At 61.0% G+C, this 19,150-nt stretch overlaps 1 protein-coding gene across 1 annotated transcript in view; it reads left to right on the top strand.

Moving 5' to 3' along the window:
* Positions 1-12,426: 12,426 nt before the first annotated feature.
* Positions 12,427-19,150, top strand: part of CPNE7 (copine 7) — a 40,470-nt gene continuing 33,746 nt past the window's right edge. Inside the window, exons 1-2 of the mRNA XM_034788846.1 lie at positions 12,427-12,530; positions 15,301-16,520. Coding sequence (XP_034644737.1) covers positions 16,347-16,520 — 174 coding nt within the window. The 5' untranslated portion in view covers positions 12,427-12,530; positions 15,301-16,346. The remainder of the gene's footprint in view (positions 12,531-15,300; positions 16,521-19,150) is intronic.

The raw sequence follows: 19,150 nt of genomic DNA, 5'->3' as shown, positions 1-19,150 counted from the left end.
AGAAGTGTTTTGGGGAGAGCCTGTTTTTCATTCAATCAGATTTTAATGTGATTTGTTCTATTACTGGCTCTCCTGAATGGGTCTGACTTAACTGATCTGCACATATTGTGGCCTTGTCTACACTACCCAGTTTTGACAAAAGTCAGCTGAAATGCTTCTCCCACCAATGTAATTCCCGTGCTATGCCAACCTCATAAAACCACCTTACCAAGAGGCGTAGGGCTTATGTGGGTGTAGTTAGGGTGATGCACTATCTATGTGGACACACTGTTTCTTACATCAGCTGTTGGCTGACATTCTTGTCAATTTCAGCTCTGCTGGAGCTGTGAAATTGACAAGAAATCTGGCTTCCCAGCTGGGCTGCTGCCCAGTCTCCACTCCAAGCCTGGCTTCCTCCCAGGCTTCAGGCTTGGGCTGCCACCTGGGCTCTCCCCTCCCTCCTTGGAGCCCTGCTGCCCCCCGCTCTCCGCTGGGAGCACAGCAGCTGACTGGACTCCGAACACCGATCTCTCCACCAGAGGCAAGACAGTCCAGGCAGCTGCCTCCTCCCTCCCTCCCCGCTCCTGGCTGGGGAGCCGCACAGAGCGGAGAGCCCAGACGCTCAGTCCTCCACACTGCCCCTCTTTAGTTGTTGGGAGCAGTCCTGGTGAGCACGCTCACCACCAACAGGAGGAGGCTAGGATAGACATCCGCCACTGGAGGAATTAATGGAGTTAATGATAATGACCTAGCATAGGTCAGCTTATCTTTGAAGTGTAGACAGCCTGTGTTATAGAAAGAAACAAAAGGTGCTTTGAGAAGACGAGTGGCTCGTATATGCACAGGGAACAAGAATCCAACCCTGGGATGGAATGTGACAACTATCTAACTGCTCCCGACGGGCAGGCCGTGAATACCTAACCAGTGGAATATGCAGGCAAGACTAAAGCCGTAATTATCCAGATTGGAAAGTGGCCGAGACATAAGCTAGAAAAACTCAGGTGCATAGACATTTATTAAACAGACATCTAAGAAACTGTACATTGTCTCCTGCGGTCATGGTGGGAGGTGCTCATCTCGTGTTCTAAGCCCTCTGTCAGGCCTCGTGACAGCTTCCAGTTTACACAGGGGTTTTAACAGGTCAGATTTTAAACATTTGTTACTTTAGCCATACAAGTAGGTAAATGAAGGGGCCTGAGTGCAGTTTCTTTCAAAGGACAAGGTGCAGCTACTCACTGTTGCCACTTGGTGGAGCAAAAACCTCAGTTCAGATTTTTCCACTATTACCATTTTTAAAGGTGGCTGTCCTGGGAAGTGTCTTCACCATTTTTCCTACCCAACCAATGGGCTGTGGGCTGTGGCTCGGGTCTGAGCCTTGGCCTTGAAAATATTAAACTCCCCAGATGCATCAGGTCAATCCTAGCAGGGTCTGTTTAGCACTTCCTCCTCCATAGGTTGAGTTCCATGCACTTTGCTCAGGCAGTGGGAGTGTCTTTCATAGAAAACTTTAGCAAATGGGATCCAACACACTTTCAATAGATGGGTTTCAGAGTAGCAGCCGTGTTAGTCTGTATCCGCAAAAAGAACAGGAGTACTTGTGGCACCTTAGAGACTAACACATTTATTAGAGCATAAGCTTTCGTGGGCTACTGCATCCGAAGAAGTGGGCTGTAGCCCACGAAACCTTATGCTCTAATAAATGTGTTAGTCTCTAAGGTGCCACAAGTACTCCTGTTCTTTTTTCAATAGATGGTGAGGCTTGCGATGTGTGTGGCTAATCCTCCGCTCAATCCCACCAGTTTGCTGTGCGCCAGGCTGCCTGGTGCTCTCCACCCCAGAGGTGGCCGCATTGCAAAGTTTGATATTTTGAATGTTAAAGCACAATTGGGATGGGTAATGGGCAGTCTGATCAGTGAGGCTGCCTCTCAGGGCTTCTCTTCTGTGAAACAAACTGTGCTGGAGGCTGCATGGTTTGAAATCCCTTCAGAGACCAGCAGGTGTCGTGAGCAGTTTTCATTAAAGAACTGAAATTCTATCGGGTCCATGTGAATGAGCATTTCAAGACAGTCTTCCCTAGCCTTGTCAGTTACTGACTCTGCTGTTAAGTGCTCTGTCCTGACCCTCTGGCCACCTGCTCTGAGCTGCAGATGGTCAGGGCATGCCTAGAGGCTTTCATTGAGGTTGTTCCTGCGTGGTCTGTGAAGCAGAGCTAGATCATTATGACTGTAGCGCGCTCAGCTAGGCAAGGGTGCCTCTGAATAAGGCGAGTTCATCTTGCTGGCTGAAGGAACGCTAATGTGCCTGCTTCCATGCAAATCTGGGATGAGCAGCTGCTATCTTGTTTTTCGTTCAAGGCAACTTTCCAGTACTAATAGAACTGCAAAGTATGTGACGACTTTATAGCCCTTCACAAATGGGCCCTGACTCAGCCTGGCAGGAGACAGGTGGGGGGAAGTGGGGCAAAGAAGGTAAGAAACACGCCTAAGCTCTTGTAGCATGTCCGCAGCGGCGCTGGCAGTAGAACCTAGGTGGAAGTCCCCATCGTGTGCCTCATTTAACCATCTTCCCCTGTGCTTGGGCTGCTGCTTAAGCCCTGCGGCAGAGGAGGGAGTACCACGGGCCACTTCCCTGCATTCCCCCGGGTAGCCGAGCAAAGGCGGGGTGGTGGGGATGGGGTCTGGGTTCCATCCACCCTCCATTAGCCGAGGAAGGCTGCTGGGATGGTGGAGCTGAGGGAAGAGGCTGGGGAAGTTCTGCGTTTGAAGACCAAACCTTTACCCTGATGATGTTCCACTTTGGCTCCCAGGGCAATGTCCGCAGTGGATCTGTAGCCCTGAAGGAGTCCGTCCCTGGGGAGCTGCAGGTGGGAGGCTGCGCTGGCTGGCTCGCCGTGGGCTTACACAGCCTTGTCACACGACGCTTGCTGGCAGGCTGCAAAGGGAACAAGCTGCCTGCCCAGCAACGGGGGGGAGTTGGGTCCGTCGGGACCAGGGGCTTTCTCAGGGAGCTCCATGGCTGGAGAGGACCCAATCACCGTGTCACTTCGGCAGGGAAGCCGGAGCAATCTGGGTCCGGAGCCGTGGGCGAGCCTGCAGCTGGGCTGCCAGAAAACACCATTTGCACTTCCCAGTCTCCGTACATGACAGGAAATTAATTGAAGCTTTTCAGCTGTTGCTAACTGTGTGTTCTGCTTTTCAGGAGGCGCTTGGCTCACTGTCACGTACTATCTGATTAGCTGGCTTCAGAGCCTCCGGATTGTCAATCTGGGCTTCTGGAAACTGATTTGAAGAGGAAAATGTCGCCCGGTGCAGCAAGTGCTCCCTGCTTCCCCCGTGATACGTGGGAGGTGTGTGGTCTGGCCCGGACGGCCTCCCATGCCTTCCCCACTGCACCTACGGGCCTGGCTGACTCAGCCAAGTCACGCCAGGGCAGGTTTGAAATCAACGCACCCTCCTGTGAGTGCTTGTGTGGTCACCATCCTCTTCCCCTTCTGGTATCTGGGCTCTTGGTTTCCTCTCCCTGCAGGCAGGGTTTACATTTCATAGCCCTGACTCCCGTTCTGCCCAGCTGCCCACACTGCTCTCCCCTCCCCGGTCCCTGGGCAGCTTGGTTCTTTCCTTTGCTGTTTATTGCCACCTTGGAAGCAGAGTGGGGCTTTGGTGCAGATCCTCAAAGGTCTTTGGACTCCTAACTGCCACAGAAATGAATAGGAGTTTGGTACCTGGAGGATCTGGGTCTTTGTACCTAGACTAGCTAGTCAAAAAACCCCTCTGGAACCCCTCTGAGCGTCCTGGGTTGGGCTCCACCCAGCGGCAAGTCCCTGCTTGGAGACTCATGCATGTTCCCCTGAGATCGACAGAGATCCGGGCACTGCTGGGAACACCCTGCAGCCGCCTTGTGCTCTTTGCACAGCAGCTGGGGGACTGGCCCTGCTGGCAGACAAGTGTTGCTAAGACTGAGCTCCGTCCTGTCCCCCCGTCTGTGTTCCGGTCCCTTGCAGACGGGGGAATTAGCCCTGCTGGGCTCTCCCTGCCCGTTTGAACATGGCTCCCTGGAAATGTCCAGCTTGTGGGAAAGGAGCCCGTGGATGTGACTCGGGGGGGTAACCGTGTCGCTTTAGGCAGCCTCATTCCAATCCCTGGGCATCACCCTGAATTTTGGGGAATTTGCCCTGCCATAAATTCAACATTTTGCTGCAGAAAAACGTTTTTCCAGGCCCAGATGTCCTGCCCGCCTAGGCAGAGTGCGCTGGGCTGAGCGGGCTGAGATGACAGTACTCTGCCTTTCCGGGAACCCCTCAAAATGGGACTCTGCTCCCAAGGAGGCATTTTCCCTGGAGGCCCTCTGCAGAGGGATAAACCTGCTAAAGAAACCCCCAGACCACATAGAACAACTGATGGGGCGGCTGCTCCACCTGTCTGCCAGGGAGCTGGGAGCCCCATGGCCAGCTCCTCCCTGCGCTCTCTGCCGGAGGTGCTGCTGTTCAGACTGGTGCCGGCTGGTTGCTTGGGCGTCTAGCAGAGCCATGCAGTGGGAGCAGGGACCTGCGGCCTCCTGCTAAGCCCTTGTCCTGTGATGCTCAGCACCTCTGCGTGTCCCAGCTGAGGCTGTCTGCTGTAAGCTCCCACTCCCCTTGCTGGTTATTAGCCTTTCTCCCGGCTCGCAGCGCAAGGGGTCTGATTCTCTGTCCGCTTGCTTTGGGGGTGGTGTATGGGAGAGGCCCGAGGCTGCGTGTTTCCAGTTTCCCCTCCTGGTTCCTTGTTAGAGTTCATGTAAGTAGCAGGCGCACCCTGGGGCGGCCAGGCGGACTCTGCAGCACCAGTCAGCTTGGAAATTGGGTGGATGGGGGTTGAGTGAACGCTGGCTGTTCGCAGTGTCAGATCCAGTGCACAGAGAGCAGGCTGGGGAGCGGGAGGCCCGGCCCCCTGCCCTAGTGAGCTTAGCCCAGGCTCAGGCTGCCAGGGTGGGCGAGCAGCACCTCCAGTCACACACGGAAGAGGTTTAACCATGGCGCCTGCTGGCAGTGGGGCTGCCTCTGGGGTGACGGCAGCAGCTGCCCCAGTGCAGTGTCCTGAGCTCTGCTGTCCTCATCACTCGGCTTTTCTGGTCACTGCCTCCTAAGGAGTCTCCCGCCCGTCACCCCAGCTTCCAGCTATGGGCCCCGACTTCTCAGAGGCTTTGCAAAGGAGGGGCCGAGTGACTGACCAGCATGTAGGACAGCTGTGAGGGGGGCAGCCTGACCTCTGGCAAGACATGTCCTGGTCTGGGACACTCTGCTTCTCGTCAGCCTGGCTCCAAGAGCTCAGGGCTTGCATGTTTGAATAGGATCTTAATTGAACAATGCTGATGGTTCCTCCCCGCGCTGCCTCCAAGGAGCCTGGCTCGATGATGAGGTCTGGGTTTTAATATCATTCTTCACGCAGGAGTCGTACATCTTGTAAATCTTCAGCTGGCATCAAACCTCTGCTGGGCTTGGCTTTAATAAAGCAGGGATGGTTTGCACCTCGGGCAGCATACCCCTTCCCGGGGCATCTGCGCCGGCCCCTCTGCACTGCCTGACTCCAGAGACACTCAGTAACTCCCATGGGTGCTGGGGGAGAGCCCATAGAAGGCCCTGGGGATGCTGGCTGCATAAAAAGTCCAGAGCTGAGAGACCTGCACAGCCGCACTCACCCCACAATGAAAACACGGTTCATAGTGGCCCCGTGTCTGCATGGAAAGCAGGGACCATGTGGGTGGCTCGTCCTGCGCAGTGTGGGGCTCGTCCCCTCTCCGGAGAAGGGTCCGCGCTGGTGTGAGCTCTCCTGCATTCCCCTCTCCCTGTGTGCCCTCAGAGCAGCTCTTCCCCCCCCCCCCCGGCCCATTCAGAAACTCCCTCGCTGTGTGACATCACAGCGGCATTGTGATGTCACCATTCCATCAGCTGCTCAGTGCCAAGGGAACGAGGGAAGTAGAGGGTCGCTGGCGAGAGCTGGCACTTCCCCTTGGGAAATCTGTCTAAAATGGGCTGTGGTGGAGGCAGGGATCCCAGCGCCAGTCCAGCCTGGACTCGAGCAGTTCCTAGATTCCAAGGTCAGAAGGAACCGTTGTGGTCACTTCGTCTGACCTGGACAGCACAGGCCAGAGACCTGCCCCACAATAATCCCTAGGGCAGAGCTCTTCGAAAAACCTCCATCCGGATTTAAACCTTGCCAGGGACGGAGAAGCCACCCTGATCCTGGGTAAGTTGTTCCAATGGTGAATTACTCTCACTGCTGAAGATGCCTCGTTTCCCCCTTTCCTTCAGAGTCTTCTTCCAACCCACAGCAGCTTGCGCCTTCACTAACTGCCCTCAGCGGGCGCTCACCAACCAGGGACACGGGCAGTGGGAAGTACCGGGTAGTGGGGCCTGAGTGGAGGTGCTGGTTGCAAGGCCCAGACCTGCTTTTCAGAGGAGCTGGGCCAGTGTCTTAAGGTAGCACCTGAAATCTGAGCTTTCTTGTGAAAACATCGGCCCAAGGTCCTGCCGTGACTCAGTGCTAGAGCTGGGACTGGAACCCAGGAGTCCTGGCCCTGTGTGGCACCGGGCAGCGTGAGGCTCCCAGGCACTGCCCCATCTCTGCTAGACTGAGGGATGGAAAGACCAACCTCCCTGTCTACTGTGGCTCCCTGTCCCTAGTGGAGTTTACAGGGAGCTTGGTGCCTCCAGCCTGACGCCCCAGTTCCCCTGCCTTCCCCTGCTGGGCTCGGGGATGGGGAATGCCCCTCGCATGAGCAGCACTAGTTAGTAATTAACAGTCCTTGGCACCGACCTGGCCAGCAGTAGCAGGGAGGCGGGGGGGGGCTGTCCCCCTTGCACAGAGAAGGAAACTGAGGAAACTTGGCCACATGGCAGAGAGCAGCCTGGTTAGCAGGGCTGGTATAGCCGCGTGCCCAGCCCTGGAGCCTCTGTTCCCCCTCCTTTGCCTAATACGTGAGTGCTGGTGTGGGGAATTCCAGAGCACAGGGGGACCCCATGGCCTGCCTACCCTGAAAACCCTGCCAGCTCCCAGCTGCTTGGGAGCCCAGGGCAAGGTTCGGGTGGAGCTCGGGATGCCTGGCAGAGGAGGGACAATGTGGCCTTCTGCCCCCAGCTATGCTGAGCCACGTCACCCTGGTGGTTCACAGGGTTCATTTAGTTTGGGACTTGTCACTTCTTCCCAGCCAGTGGTGCCGGGGCCGCCTGCCCCCTCGTGTGTGTGTGGGGGGGCCCAGCCAGCACCGGAGACCGAGCACAAGAACCTGCCTCTTCCAGACTTGCCAGAAGGCCCCTCCCGCAGAGCGCTGACCCGAGTCCTGGGCAATGAGGCCGAGGTGCCAAGCGCTGTGACAGGCCCTGGGAGGAAGGTAATTTCTGCAGCAGCGATGTCCCATTTGCCTAATTACAGCCGTTCATTTTAATTAACCTGTCGGCTGGCTCCCCTGTGCCAGCGGCTCCAGACACCAGCCTGGCCCAGGCGGGCGGCAGCTCCTCCAGCGGGCCAGCGATGCTGCATGAGCGTCTTGGCACCAGTCCCTCTGGCTTCCTCCTGTAACAACCCCCTGTACCGAGTGGGGGTGGGACGCAAGGTCAGCCAGGGCAGAGCCAGGAAAAGAACCTGAACACACACACCTCACAGCCCACAGCCCGGTCCACAGCTTTAGCCAGAAGACCTCCCTTCTCCCGGGGGGGGAAGATATAAAGCTCCCCCCACCCCTGGCTCTCTGTTCCCCACTCCAGCCCTGTGTAAGTGCTGGTTGGGCCAGGGCCTGGCAGTACCTACTGCAGGGAGACGCCCATGCTCAGCGGCTGCTGGCCCCGCTGCCCCTGCCTGCCTGCTAGGGACGCCCACTTACTGCCTGGAGCCCCAGGCGGTGGGAGAGGTGGGACCCCCTAGCAGGCAGGGGCAGCAAGGCAGAGAGCAGGTGTCGCTCAGCCATGGAGCTGTGCTGGTTCCAGGCCGGCCTGCTCTGCTTGTGCACCAGCAGGGAGGGGCCCTGCAAAGGGCGTTTTGCACTAACGTGCTGGGGACTCAGGCCTGGGGTTTCTGTTACTAGTGAAAGCAGGAAAAGGCCCTGGGTGGGGCAGGGGTTTCTCGGCGAGAGCGACCCCAGTTGCTAAGCGCTGATGCCCGTTGGTAGCCTGTGCGCAATGGCTCCGGGGGCCTGGACTCACTGCTAAGGCACGTGGGCTGGTGCTGACCCCTCCCACACGCTGGCCCCTCAATGAGCCACGGTCCATGGCCTCCCTCCTCCCCCCACACCACCCCCCTTCCATTGCTGGGCATAAACCGGAGCCGCGCATCCCGGGGGCTGCCAGGCCAGCCCCGCTCGCCAGTGTCGAATTCCTGTAGGCCTCCCTGTGCCGGCCAGCGCCTGTGTGCTCTGGGCGAGGGTGGTTTTAACTCCAGGCGCTGAGCGGGCTCCCGGTGCGCTCTGCGTTTCCAGCCGCGGATTTACTAGCAGGCAGGGAAGGCAAATTCAAGGCAGATAAAACCATTTTACCGGCAGAAATTGGGCCATTCGAGTGCTCTGGTGAACTGGGGATGAGGGGGGCTCTGCCCACCCCCCGTGGGGATTCTCACAGGCAGCCGTCAGGCTGATGGGGGGGCTGGCAGGTGCGGGGCGAGGCGGAGAAGCCCAGTGCTGTCCTGGCAGGGCCCTTCCTCGCGCCCTGTGCCGGCACAGCTCGGCTCCGGTTCCGGCCACAGGCCCTTCAGCTGCTGTCCCCCTTGGCAGAGACTCCCTGGGCCAGGGCCTGGCTCTGGTCTCTCATGGGCGTGAACACGGACCCAGCTGGCTCAGAACGGGAGACTGGTGCAGAGGCAGACTGCAGGTGTGGGGAGGGGGTTCTCATGGGCCACGCCCACATTCCCAGAATGCACCGGAGGGTCCTCTGGGTGCCTCGGAGCTGGTCCCTTGGGTGCCCACCAACCGGAGTGGAGCAGTGGTGTTTCCAGCCCTAGGGCACATGGGGATGGGCTGGGGTCGAGTGGGACACCATTGGGCTTCAGCGGGCAGCACCCTGGCTGACAGCCCATTTTCCTCTGACTCCCCTTAATAAAAGGGGCCACGTTAAATGCAGCCCCCTTTCCCCGAGTGCGGCCTGAGGCGGCCCTGCAGGGCAGTGGCTGGGAGGCTGTGGGCGGGGGGCTGCCCCGAGGATGGACGGGGCAGCAGCTGCGTGCCCCTAACACCAGTATTAGTGAGTGGGGGTGCAATGGCGCCCCCTAGAGGCCGGGCCAGAGCTGAGGGCATCTGCCGCGGTCAGTCAGCAAAGCGCAGGGGGACAGCCTGGCTCAGCCTGACTCTGTTACCTGGCACACGTGGCTTCTTGTAGCCGTCCCTGAGCTCCAAGAGGGCATGGCAGCCCCTGGCCTACCACGCAGCCTCACGGCCGTGCCCTGGTCCCACACTCACCGTGCACTGCTGGAGTCGCTCGTTCTGGAGGGCGCAGACTGACTCCCCATGGGGAATGCAGGGGGCAGGCCGTTCAGGGGCTCCAGCAGGGCTTCGCCAGGGTGGGCGTTGCTGGATCCCACCAGCCCTGGGGTAACAAGCTTGGCTACAAGGTCAGGCTGGTGGTGGGGTCTGTTTGGTGCAAACACAGGTGGGCGGAGCCCCCAGGCTGCGGGCAAGAGGCAGCAGCGCCCGCTGGAGCCTGCCTGCGGTGTTTCCACCCTGGATCATGCAGTCCTTCCATTACATGTAAGAGGGGAATGATGGGATTTCCGGCTTCCCCGCACCTCATCCAGCGTCCGTTTCAGTACTGCCTGGGGCTGGCTGGCTGCCTGCTGGGAGCGGGGCTCCCGGACACTGGGCAGGCACCTGGGCCAGGAGCAAGTGCGCAGAGAGCATTAATTGCTCCTGTGCCCGGAGTCAGGTGAACAGCAATGACAGTGCTACAGGCCAGACCAATCAGCAGGCCGGGTTCCTTTGTGCCCCCGTGTGGCTGCCCGGTGCTGGGGCCTGGCCTGCAGGAGGCGCCCCAGGGGCTCCCCCATTGTTGCGAGCACTGGTGCAGCTCTGCTGGCGTTCGCAGTAGAGTGGGGGACTAGCGCAGACAGGGCTCTGGCGTTGCTGCGACCTAGACTTGATCAGAGCCGGGTTAGAGGACATCCCCGTGCCTGTCAGCACTAGGGTCTCTGTTGCGCCCCCAGGAGTGGAAGAGCGGGGGGATTTGCCTGGTAGACGCAGCCTGTCTGTGTGTTGTGACATGCAGACTGGCGTGAGGGCGCAGGAACTGCCACATGGGGCCAGGACCAATGGGCCCCGGATCCTGCCTCCAGCAGCGACCAATGGCAGATGCTCCAGAGGAAGGAGTTACATCACCAGCTATAGCGTCAGGTGCTGTTGCTTCCTGACCCCAGCTGGGGCTGAAGCATGGGGATGGATGGCCTCTGTCTCTTGGATCCCTGAATGTGCCGTTCCCATTCCTGCCTTGCTGTAGCCCCCGCTGAGCTGCTGCTAGAAGCTGTCGGGGTCAATCCCAACGAGCGTCGCCCCTAGTGCCGGCAGAGCTCTCGCTGGCGTGCGTCATGCCCGACTGAAAGGCGGGTGCCCTATTTCTGCCACGCCGGCTGGGGATTAGCTCCCGCGACGCCCTTAGTCACCATGTTCCTTAGCCACATCTGCATTCCAATAGCTCCAAATATGGGCTAATTTCATCATCTCTCCTAAGTCAGCTCTGCCAGCTCCCAGACACGTGTGCGTCTCCGCAGGGGAGGGCAGCGCAGGCAGGCAGGTTGGCGATACAGTGGGACGGTGGTGAGGCAGTGGGAAGTGCCAGTGACACAGGAGGGGGCTGCAATGCAGGGTTCACTGGTAGATGGCTGGCAGAGCTGGCTGGAAAAGCCCGAACCCCCCAGGCCTGTTACTGTGGTCTGTGCCAGTGCGTGGGGGCTGTGGCCTCATGGGGCAGGGGGGTTCCTGCAAAATTCCAGCTGCCTTTTCCGTAGACATGGCAGGATTTCATCCTGGAAATGGCCCGGGAGCAGGGGGACGTTGGGGAAGGGCGGGAGCATGGGAGGTTGGTACTGGCGGCGGGGGAGAGGGGATGGCCCAGCCCCAGGTGAGATGGCCAGAAGGATCAGTGCTGGCCCAACCGGAGCATGTGGGATTGTGGGTTCCAATGGGACAGGACCATTCTGGAGCGTGGCTGTGATCCAGGCAGCAAGGAGCAGAGCATGGCGCCCTCTGGCTGGGGGGGCCTGCCACCCCCAAGCCCAGCACTGCAGGGCAGGAGATGCTCTGGGCTGTGTCTGGTGGGACGTGAGTCCGGAGCTGCCATGCACCGAGGCTGCTCTGAGAATCAGAAGCCTGGGAGTGTCGGGCTGGAAGGACCTCGAGAGGTCACCGTCTCCAGCCCCTGCGCTGGGGCAGGGCTGAGTAAACCTAGACTGGGGTCTGTCCATCCTGTTCTGAAACCCCCCAGCCTCCTGTGGTCCCTGCTCCAGTGCGTCGCTCTCCCGGGAGTTAGGAAGCTTTTCCTAATACACCTCTACTCCGCTAGAACACGACTTCGGATAGAACGCGGTAAAGCAGTGCTCCGGGGGGGTAGGGCTGCGTGTTCTGGCGGATCAAAGCAAGTTCGATATCACGTGTTTTCACTTATAACGCGGTAAGATTTTTTGGCTCCCGAGGACAGCAGGGTAGAGGTGTATCTCACCTCAGTCTCTCAGGCTGCAAATTAAGCCCATCACTTCTCCTACCTTCAGTGGACATGGAGAACAATTGATCCCCGTCGTCCTTACCACCAGCCTTTCCCTAGCTGAAGCCAGGTTGAAGGGAACCATTGAGAACTCGCCTGAGTCCAGTCTTTCAGCCACTTGTCCACCCACTTTCTAGTCATTTCACCTAGCCCACATTCCCCTAGTTTACTATGAGACTGTCAAAAGCCTCACTAAAACCAAAGTCTACCATATCTCCTGCTTCCCCCAGCCACTAGGCCAGTGACCCTGGCAAAGAAGGATCTGAGGCTGGTTTGGCATGATTTGTTCTTGGCACACCCATGCTGACTGGTCCTTAGAACTCGCTTATCCTCTAGGGACTCACAAACTGATGGTTTAACAAGTTGTTCCAGCTATGGAAGTCGGGCTGCCCGGTTGATAGTTCCCTGGGTCCTCTTTGTTCCCCCTTTTTAAAGACAGGTACAATGTTTGCCCTTCTCCAGTCCTCCGGGCCCTCGCCCGTCCGCTGGGAGTCCTCAAAGGTAACTGCTAATGGTTCCGCGATTGCGTCCGCTCATTCCCCGAGCCCCCAAGGGTGCATCGATCACGTCCCGCCGGGTTGGATCCACCCAGCGGATGGGAATGTTCTTTGGCTGAGCTCTGCTCCGAGCCTGGCAGCGCAGCGCCGGGGCTGGCAGCGAAGCAGTTAAAAGTTGCTGCTCGTCTCCCTCTTAGGGTTTTACTCATGAACTGCAGCTTGAGTCAGAGGCTGTGGAGGTGGCAGGCGGCACGGCGGCTCAGGCTGGCAGAGGATGCTCGCGGTGTGAGCACTTGCTGGGTCCAGGAGGCAGCGCAGAGAGAAGTGAGGCTGGGGCCGGCAAGCAGGTGAGTGGGTGGGGGGAGCAGAAGAGGGACTGGGACTGAGGGATCCCCGGCTGTGAGCGGGGCTGTGAAGGAGTTGGGGAGTTGCCGGGCGGGTGCAGCTGGCAGGGGGCGGCTCCCGGGGGCTTTGGCGAACGCCGTGTGCCAGGGCAATGGGCCGCTGCCCACAGAACTTTCCCAGCGAACTTTGGCAGCAGCTGCCACTTGTCACAAAGAGCCACAGCCTGCAACTTGGCGAGTCTGTGAGCGCCGGGCGGGTCCCAGCCCAAACTCAGGGGGTGCAGGAGGGAGCGCGTGAAAGCCACAGACTGCGGCTGGGTGCCAAGAGCAGGGGTCTTGCCTCTCCCTCCCCTTGCCTCTCCCTGCCCTGCGGGGTCCCCATGCCCTGTCTGCCCCCCTCACTCATGTTTCCCCGGGGAGCAAGGGGGAAATGCCGAGCACATCCCGTTGTGCCAACTGGGCACAGACACGGGCCAGCGAAACCCCTCCAGATCCCGGCTGCAGTGGAGTCTGCACGGTGGGCTGGGCCGGGCGCCAGGGTGAGGGGCACTTTGGCAACCCCTGGAAGGGCGAGAGAGCAGCGGGGAGCCACAGAGCCAGCCCCGCGCAGCCCACTGGGCTCTGCCGGGCCAGCCTGGGAACGGCTGCGGGTAGGCAAAGCCCTCGGCCGAAGTCCTGCTGAGCCCAGGGTGCAGCCCATTCCTGGGGCATCCCCCAGATACACGGGGAGGGATGGGTGGGAGCGGGACCCCGGTGGTTACACGGGGAGGCAGGGGGGAGGGGAGGGAGAAGGACCCCCGTGGGTACATGGGGAGGCGTGGGAGGGGGAGGGGAAGGAGAAGGACCCCGGTGGGTATATGGGGAGTTGTGGGGGGAGGGAGGGAGCGGGACCCTGGTGGGTACATGGGGAGGCTTGGGGGGAGCAGGGGCTTGGCCGAGCTGGGAACTGAGATCTGAAGGCTCCCGGCACAGCTCTCTGCCATTGGCCAGTATCCTGCTCTTCCCAGCTCCTCTCCCCCACGCTTCCCTGGGCTCCCAGTCGCTGGGCCCTGTAGGAACAGCTCCGGAGCTGCACATGGCATTCGCCTCTAGTCCCAAACTCCAGCAAAGTCGGTACTGGCCCTGGCCCCCAGGGAGACTCCGGCCTCACAAAGGTTCCCACCACCCCCCAGGGAGCAAGGACTAACCCAGAGAAGCAGCAGGGACCCTGGTCCCCAGGAGCACCTCCCAGGGGCAGGTTGTGGCCCCTGGAACCCGCTAATTGGGCACTGTGTCCCCTTCTGGCTCCAGCCACCGCCCGGTGCTCCCTGGTGCCCTGTGCGCCCAGCACGGCCGGGCTGGAGCCAGGATCTGTCACTGTGGCCCCAAGTGGCTCATCTCCACCAGCTGCTCCCCACCCATTGCACCTTCTCTCTCCCTCCCCACGTCCGCAGGGCCCTGGCCAGGGACCTTTCCTGTCTCCTCCCCTCCGAGCACTCCGGGTTTGCCGTGGGGAAATGGCTCCCGCCCCCTGTGCTGGATTCACTGATACACTGCTCCTGTGCCCGCTCGCCCTCTGCCCGCCCCAGTGCCTGCTCTGGGCGTGAAGCTGGAAGGCTGCAGGCTCCCTTCATCTGGGAGGTACATGTAGACCCTGGGCAAACTCTACCCACGCCAACCTGCAGCACTGCCCCCCCATCCCAGCCCTGGACTACCCCCCCAGCTCTGCCAGTGCCCCTCACTCCCAACCCGCAGCCCCTTGCTACTTCAACCCTGCCCCCACAGCTCTGCCGGTGCCCCTCACTCCCGACCCGCAGCCCCTGCTAGCCCAGCCCTGAGCTCCCTGCACACAGCTCTGCCGGTGCTTCTCAATCCCGACCTGCAGCCCCTGCTATCCCAGCCCTGGGCAGCTCTTGGACAGAGACTGTGGTGATCAGTTTTGTGGTGATTTCGGGAGGGAGCTGCGTGTCCCCAGGGCTCCTTGTCACATGGGGCGTGTGGCGGGATTTGAACCCAGGCATTGCCGAGTGAAGGCCAGGGCGTCCGTGCCCCAGACCCCAGGGGATATCTTTCCGAGGTGCCCTCGGTGTTCTCAGCGCACAGAAGAGCCGTGCCAGCTGTTCCCTCAGCCGAGTCTCATGGCAACGTGCGGGGAGGGAGGAGAGCTTCCTGGGCTCGCCTAGCAACGCCATGGGCTTTTCCGCTTGGTGGGGGGGATGGGCGTGTTAGGGAGCCCCTGGGGGTGGGGGGTGCCCTGGGCTGACTGGGCAGCGGAGGATTCTCTGGCCTGGGCAGAACGGGGTGAGGATCTCCAGGCAGGACTGGCGGGTGCCTGGCCTGGGTTGCTACGGCCAAGGGCCTGGTGGAGGGGGTCCCGCACATGGCTCCCGCATGGGCGGCCTGCCGGGGGGAGCAGTTATCACCCCGCTCCTACCCCTTGTTGTTCAGCAGGGTGGGTTTGAATCCCCGCCATCGGCGACTCGCTGGCGCTCACACAACCTGCCCCCTCCCTTCCGGGGCATCTGTGCTGAGCCGTGCCGCCCTGCCCCTGCCAGGAGAGGCTGGCGTGCCAATCACATGGCGCTGGCTGGGGGAGAGGGGAAGGCAGTTCTGGGTGGGGGCTGGGTTCGTGGTTCTCTCCTTTCCATTCAGAGCCTTCCCTGCCCTGTGCCGCTGGTCCCTCCCTCCTGCCCCTGGAGTGTGCCTGGGGACAGAGGGGGCTGTGCTCAGGGATCAGATCCCCTCCAGGGGCCCTGGCCTTTATCCAACCTGTCTGTGCTTTTGGACCCTGCAGGTGACCCCGCTGAGCGACCCCTGGCGCCTGTCCCCCCGGGAGGAACGGGAGCGGAGAACCCCGGGGTACCCAGTGCTCATCGAGCCATCCAACAAGAGACACTGACCCAGGCCAAACAGCGGATCCCTCCTTCACCCTCTGCTCCTAGGCCCAGACGTCCCTGGACAATTCCTCCGGCGGCCTCCTTGGCCAGGCTGTCTGCTGCTGACTCCAGCCGACCCCTCGCTGCTGTGGATCCCGCCTTGCCGCCCACTCGAGACGCTTTTTGGGGGGTTCCATTTAGCTGTTGACTTTGCAGTCGAGCCCATTGACCGCCCAGCCTGCGTCTCTCCTGGCTTCCTCCCCCGCCCCTGGGCAAACGCAATGAAAGCAGCGGCTTAGCCTTCCCCGCTGGCCAGGGCAGCGCGAGGGCCGGGCAGAGGCCATAGGAGCGTGAAGCGGAGCCGCTGTTCACTAGGACACAAGCGACTCAAAGCCAGGAGAGAGGGAGGAGGGGTTCGTGCTGCAGCCAGTGCCCCCGGGTCAGCCGGGGCCGGTGCTGAGCAGGGCACTGCCTGGAGGGGAAGAGCAACACATCCGCACTCGTCAATATCCGGAGGGAAATAAACCCTAATTGGCTTCATTTGGCAGCTGGCTGGCGGCGGGCTCTGGAGGTGGCAGCGCCTCCTGCAGGCCACAGTCATGAGATGCAGGTTTCAGAGACTCCAGTGACGGCGAGGAACAAATCGGAAGCCACCGGCTAACTGGGGCTGGCCCCTCCTCACCTGAGCACCTTCTCTGCCACAGGGCTCAGTGCCCAGCCCGACTCCCAGCCCGTCTAGCGGGAGAGTCCCTGGCGGCTGCCCCGAGAGGCGGCGCTCTTCTGGGCTGGAACGAGCCCTCGTCCCATAACTCTTCCTGGGGCTGCCTTGGGCCCGGTCTCCACCCATCACAGCCCCGGATGCTCTTTGCCCCCAAATCCAGATCTTAATTCCACGTTCTTCTGTCTGACTGTCCCACCACCGACTCCTCCGAGCAAGGACCCTGCCCAGCCCGCCTCCGCCAGGATGAACGAGATCCCGGACCTGGCGTCCCAGTCCTCCTTGGGGGTGGTCTCTGCCACCTGCGTCTCCAAAGTGGAGCTGCGGGTCAGCTGCAAACACCTGCTCGACCGGGACACGCTCAACAAGTCGGACCCCTGTGTGGTGCTGCTCATGCAGTCCCAGGGCCAGTGGATGGAGGTAGGTGGGCGGCGCAGGCGGTGGGGCCGAGACGGGGCTGGGTGACCTCGTGGTGTTTGTATTGGGATGCCCGCATGCACGGTGCTGGCAGGATGGCCCTGCTGGGTGTGCCCCGCGGCTCGGGGCAATGTGGGGATCAGCACCTACCCTGGGGGCTCTAGCCAGGGCTGGGCCAAGGGACTTCTCACCAAACGCTGACAGGAATTTTCATCAGTGTTCGGGGGGGCGGGGGGGCTGGATGAAAACACGCTTGTTTGGGGCTGCGAATTCCACATTTGAGCCCCCCCGTCGCTCTGTGGCCTCGGAACATTTTGTAGATGCCCGGTGGTGTGGATCCGTTCGGGTGGGCCCCAGGGCTCGGCCGGCGTCAGGATCCCTGCGCTGCGGGCGGCACATGCACGGGGCTTCTCCCCACGCCAGGCTGAAAACGCCCAGTGTAGACGCTCCGCACGGCGTGAGCGACCTGCCCCCGAGCCCCCCGTGCAAACCCTCGCGCTCCCAGGCACTAGCAGGGTTGCTTTGAGTTCCCCCCGCGCCCTGAGCACAAGCCGCTGGGAGTGGTGGAACCGCATGGGCACAGGGGCAGCTCTGCTTCCCCATCGCTCCCCTCCCCACGCAGCTCAGAAGCAGAGCGGGGGGATGTTTGCACTGAGAACACGGCTGCTCTTGGCATGGCCATTCCCTGCGATGGGCGTTCGGAGTCAGCACAGGGGCGCTTTCGTGGCACGTCCATTTTGACCTGCTCCTGGGGGCCTGATCCTGCGAGTTGTGCTCATCCCGTCCGGAGCCGGGAGCGAGCCCATGTGACCGCCGGGTCCGGGCAAAGCACACGGAGCTGGGAATTGTCCCTTTGGATGGCCCCGACTGCAGGCGTATTCAGGGAATTGCTGACAGCCGTCGGGAAAAGGCCGGATTCCCAGAGCTCGTTCTCACGGCCGATTCCCTGGGAGCTGGGGCCGGCGGCACTGCACAGGTGTGTCTGGGTGTGGAGGGGGGCCATGTGCACGCTCTCCCTCCCAAGTGCACTGAGCCCAGCGGGTGGTTAACTAGTGGGTGTTCCGGGTTAGGGACCGTAACACCGCGTCGCCAGAGACACACTGTGACCGCTTGTCTGCAGGGGACGGCCTCATGCCAGCCCCTCACACCGGGCAGGAGCTGGGTCACACACACTGGGTCCCATGGGTGGGCTGTGGCAGCCGGCGAGAGCCCTGCTCAGCCATTCAGTCTGTGGCCACAAAGGGCCTTGTCACAGCCCCGCAAGGCAGGGGGTGCAGAGAGGGAAACTGAGGCACAGAGCGGTCCAGGGCCTTGCCCAGCGTCAGTGACAGAACCAGGAGCCTTGGCTCGCAGGCTCCTGCCCCGGGGCGCGAGGCATTGCCGCCTTATGAGCCTGGTTGTAGAGGGAGGGAAGGGAGCGTCAGGCAGACCCTCCCGCTCCCCTGATCCCACTAAGCCCGTCCCTTGAGCCCTGCTTAGGTTGGATTTGGTCACACGCCTGCCCCATCGCTCTGCGGTGGGACTATTTTTAGCAGCACTGAGGCTTTTTTGCCATCTCTCAGGGCTAGGGTGGCTTAGTCGCCGCCTGGCCACGCTGCACTAGGGGCCGGGCTGCGGGGCACACGGGGGCCCCAGCCTGCCTGCGCTCACCCCTGCCTGGCAGAGCGAGCAGAGACTGGGGAGGCCGACCCGGTTTCAGCTCCCAGCTCTGAGGCCGGCTCGCTGGGCAGGGGTCTCCAGCCTGTGCCAGGCAGGGTCAGCCTGGATGAGGCTAATGACCCCTCTGGCCTAAACAATCGATGCAGGAACTTGTACGTCCTGGCCTTGCTCTGTGCCTCAGTTTCCCCATCGGTCACACAGGCATAGCTCCACCACCCTGCCTCACCACGGAGCCGCTAGGGCTAATGGAGATGCTAATTAACAATGGTTAATGACCTATCATGTGACACGGGGTGAATGTGAGCGATGGAGTCTGGGGGCCTCACCACAGGGAGAGGGTCCAAGCCTGGGGACTTTGCAGTTGGTTTGCCTGGGTCCCGGTGTCCCCCTTTTGCCCCAGCTGATCCCCTCGGGCTGCATCGGGAGCTCCTCGCTCATACTGTACACGGCAAAACTCCCTGTGTGGCGGGTGCCTGGGTCCGGCTGTTGTCAGACACCTGCAGTGAGCCCTGCTGGGGTACGGCCATCGCTGGCCTGCCCAGCCCTAGGGGGGTTCTTTGTGCAAACAACACACAGGGGACACAACCCCTTTAGACAAGGAAATATCACCCATGCAGCTGGGTCTCCATCCCCCCCCAGGGCCTGTTGCATTCTGTGCTGGGAATTACCCGGGCTGCCACCAGCAGGAGATGGGGGACTGTGGTGCCGGAGGCACTGAGGCAGCTGGGGGTGCAAGGTGCGATGCACACCCTGCTGCCCACAGGCCACAGCCCAGTGCTGGCCAGGGAGGGAGCTGAGCTGAGCCCAGTGCCTGCAGACCCCCCTGCCCACCTTCTCTGTGACCTGCTGGGCTGCATTCGCTGGGTGCCAAGGCATGTTGGTGGACTGGTGCTCCCGCAGCAGGGCCAGGCTGGCACTAGGTGGTGGTTTGGTTGGGGTTTTGCAGGTTCTCTCGGCAGGCGAGGGAGGCAGCG

The sequence above is a fragment of the Trachemys scripta genome, chromosome 13 (genome assembly GCF_013100865.1).
Source record: "Trachemys scripta elegans isolate TJP31775 chromosome 13, CAS_Tse_1.0, whole genome shotgun sequence".
Taxonomy (NCBI): domain Eukaryota; kingdom Metazoa; phylum Chordata; order Testudines; family Emydidae; genus Trachemys; species Trachemys scripta.
This window is presented reverse-complemented; position numbering and strand designations above follow the sequence as displayed.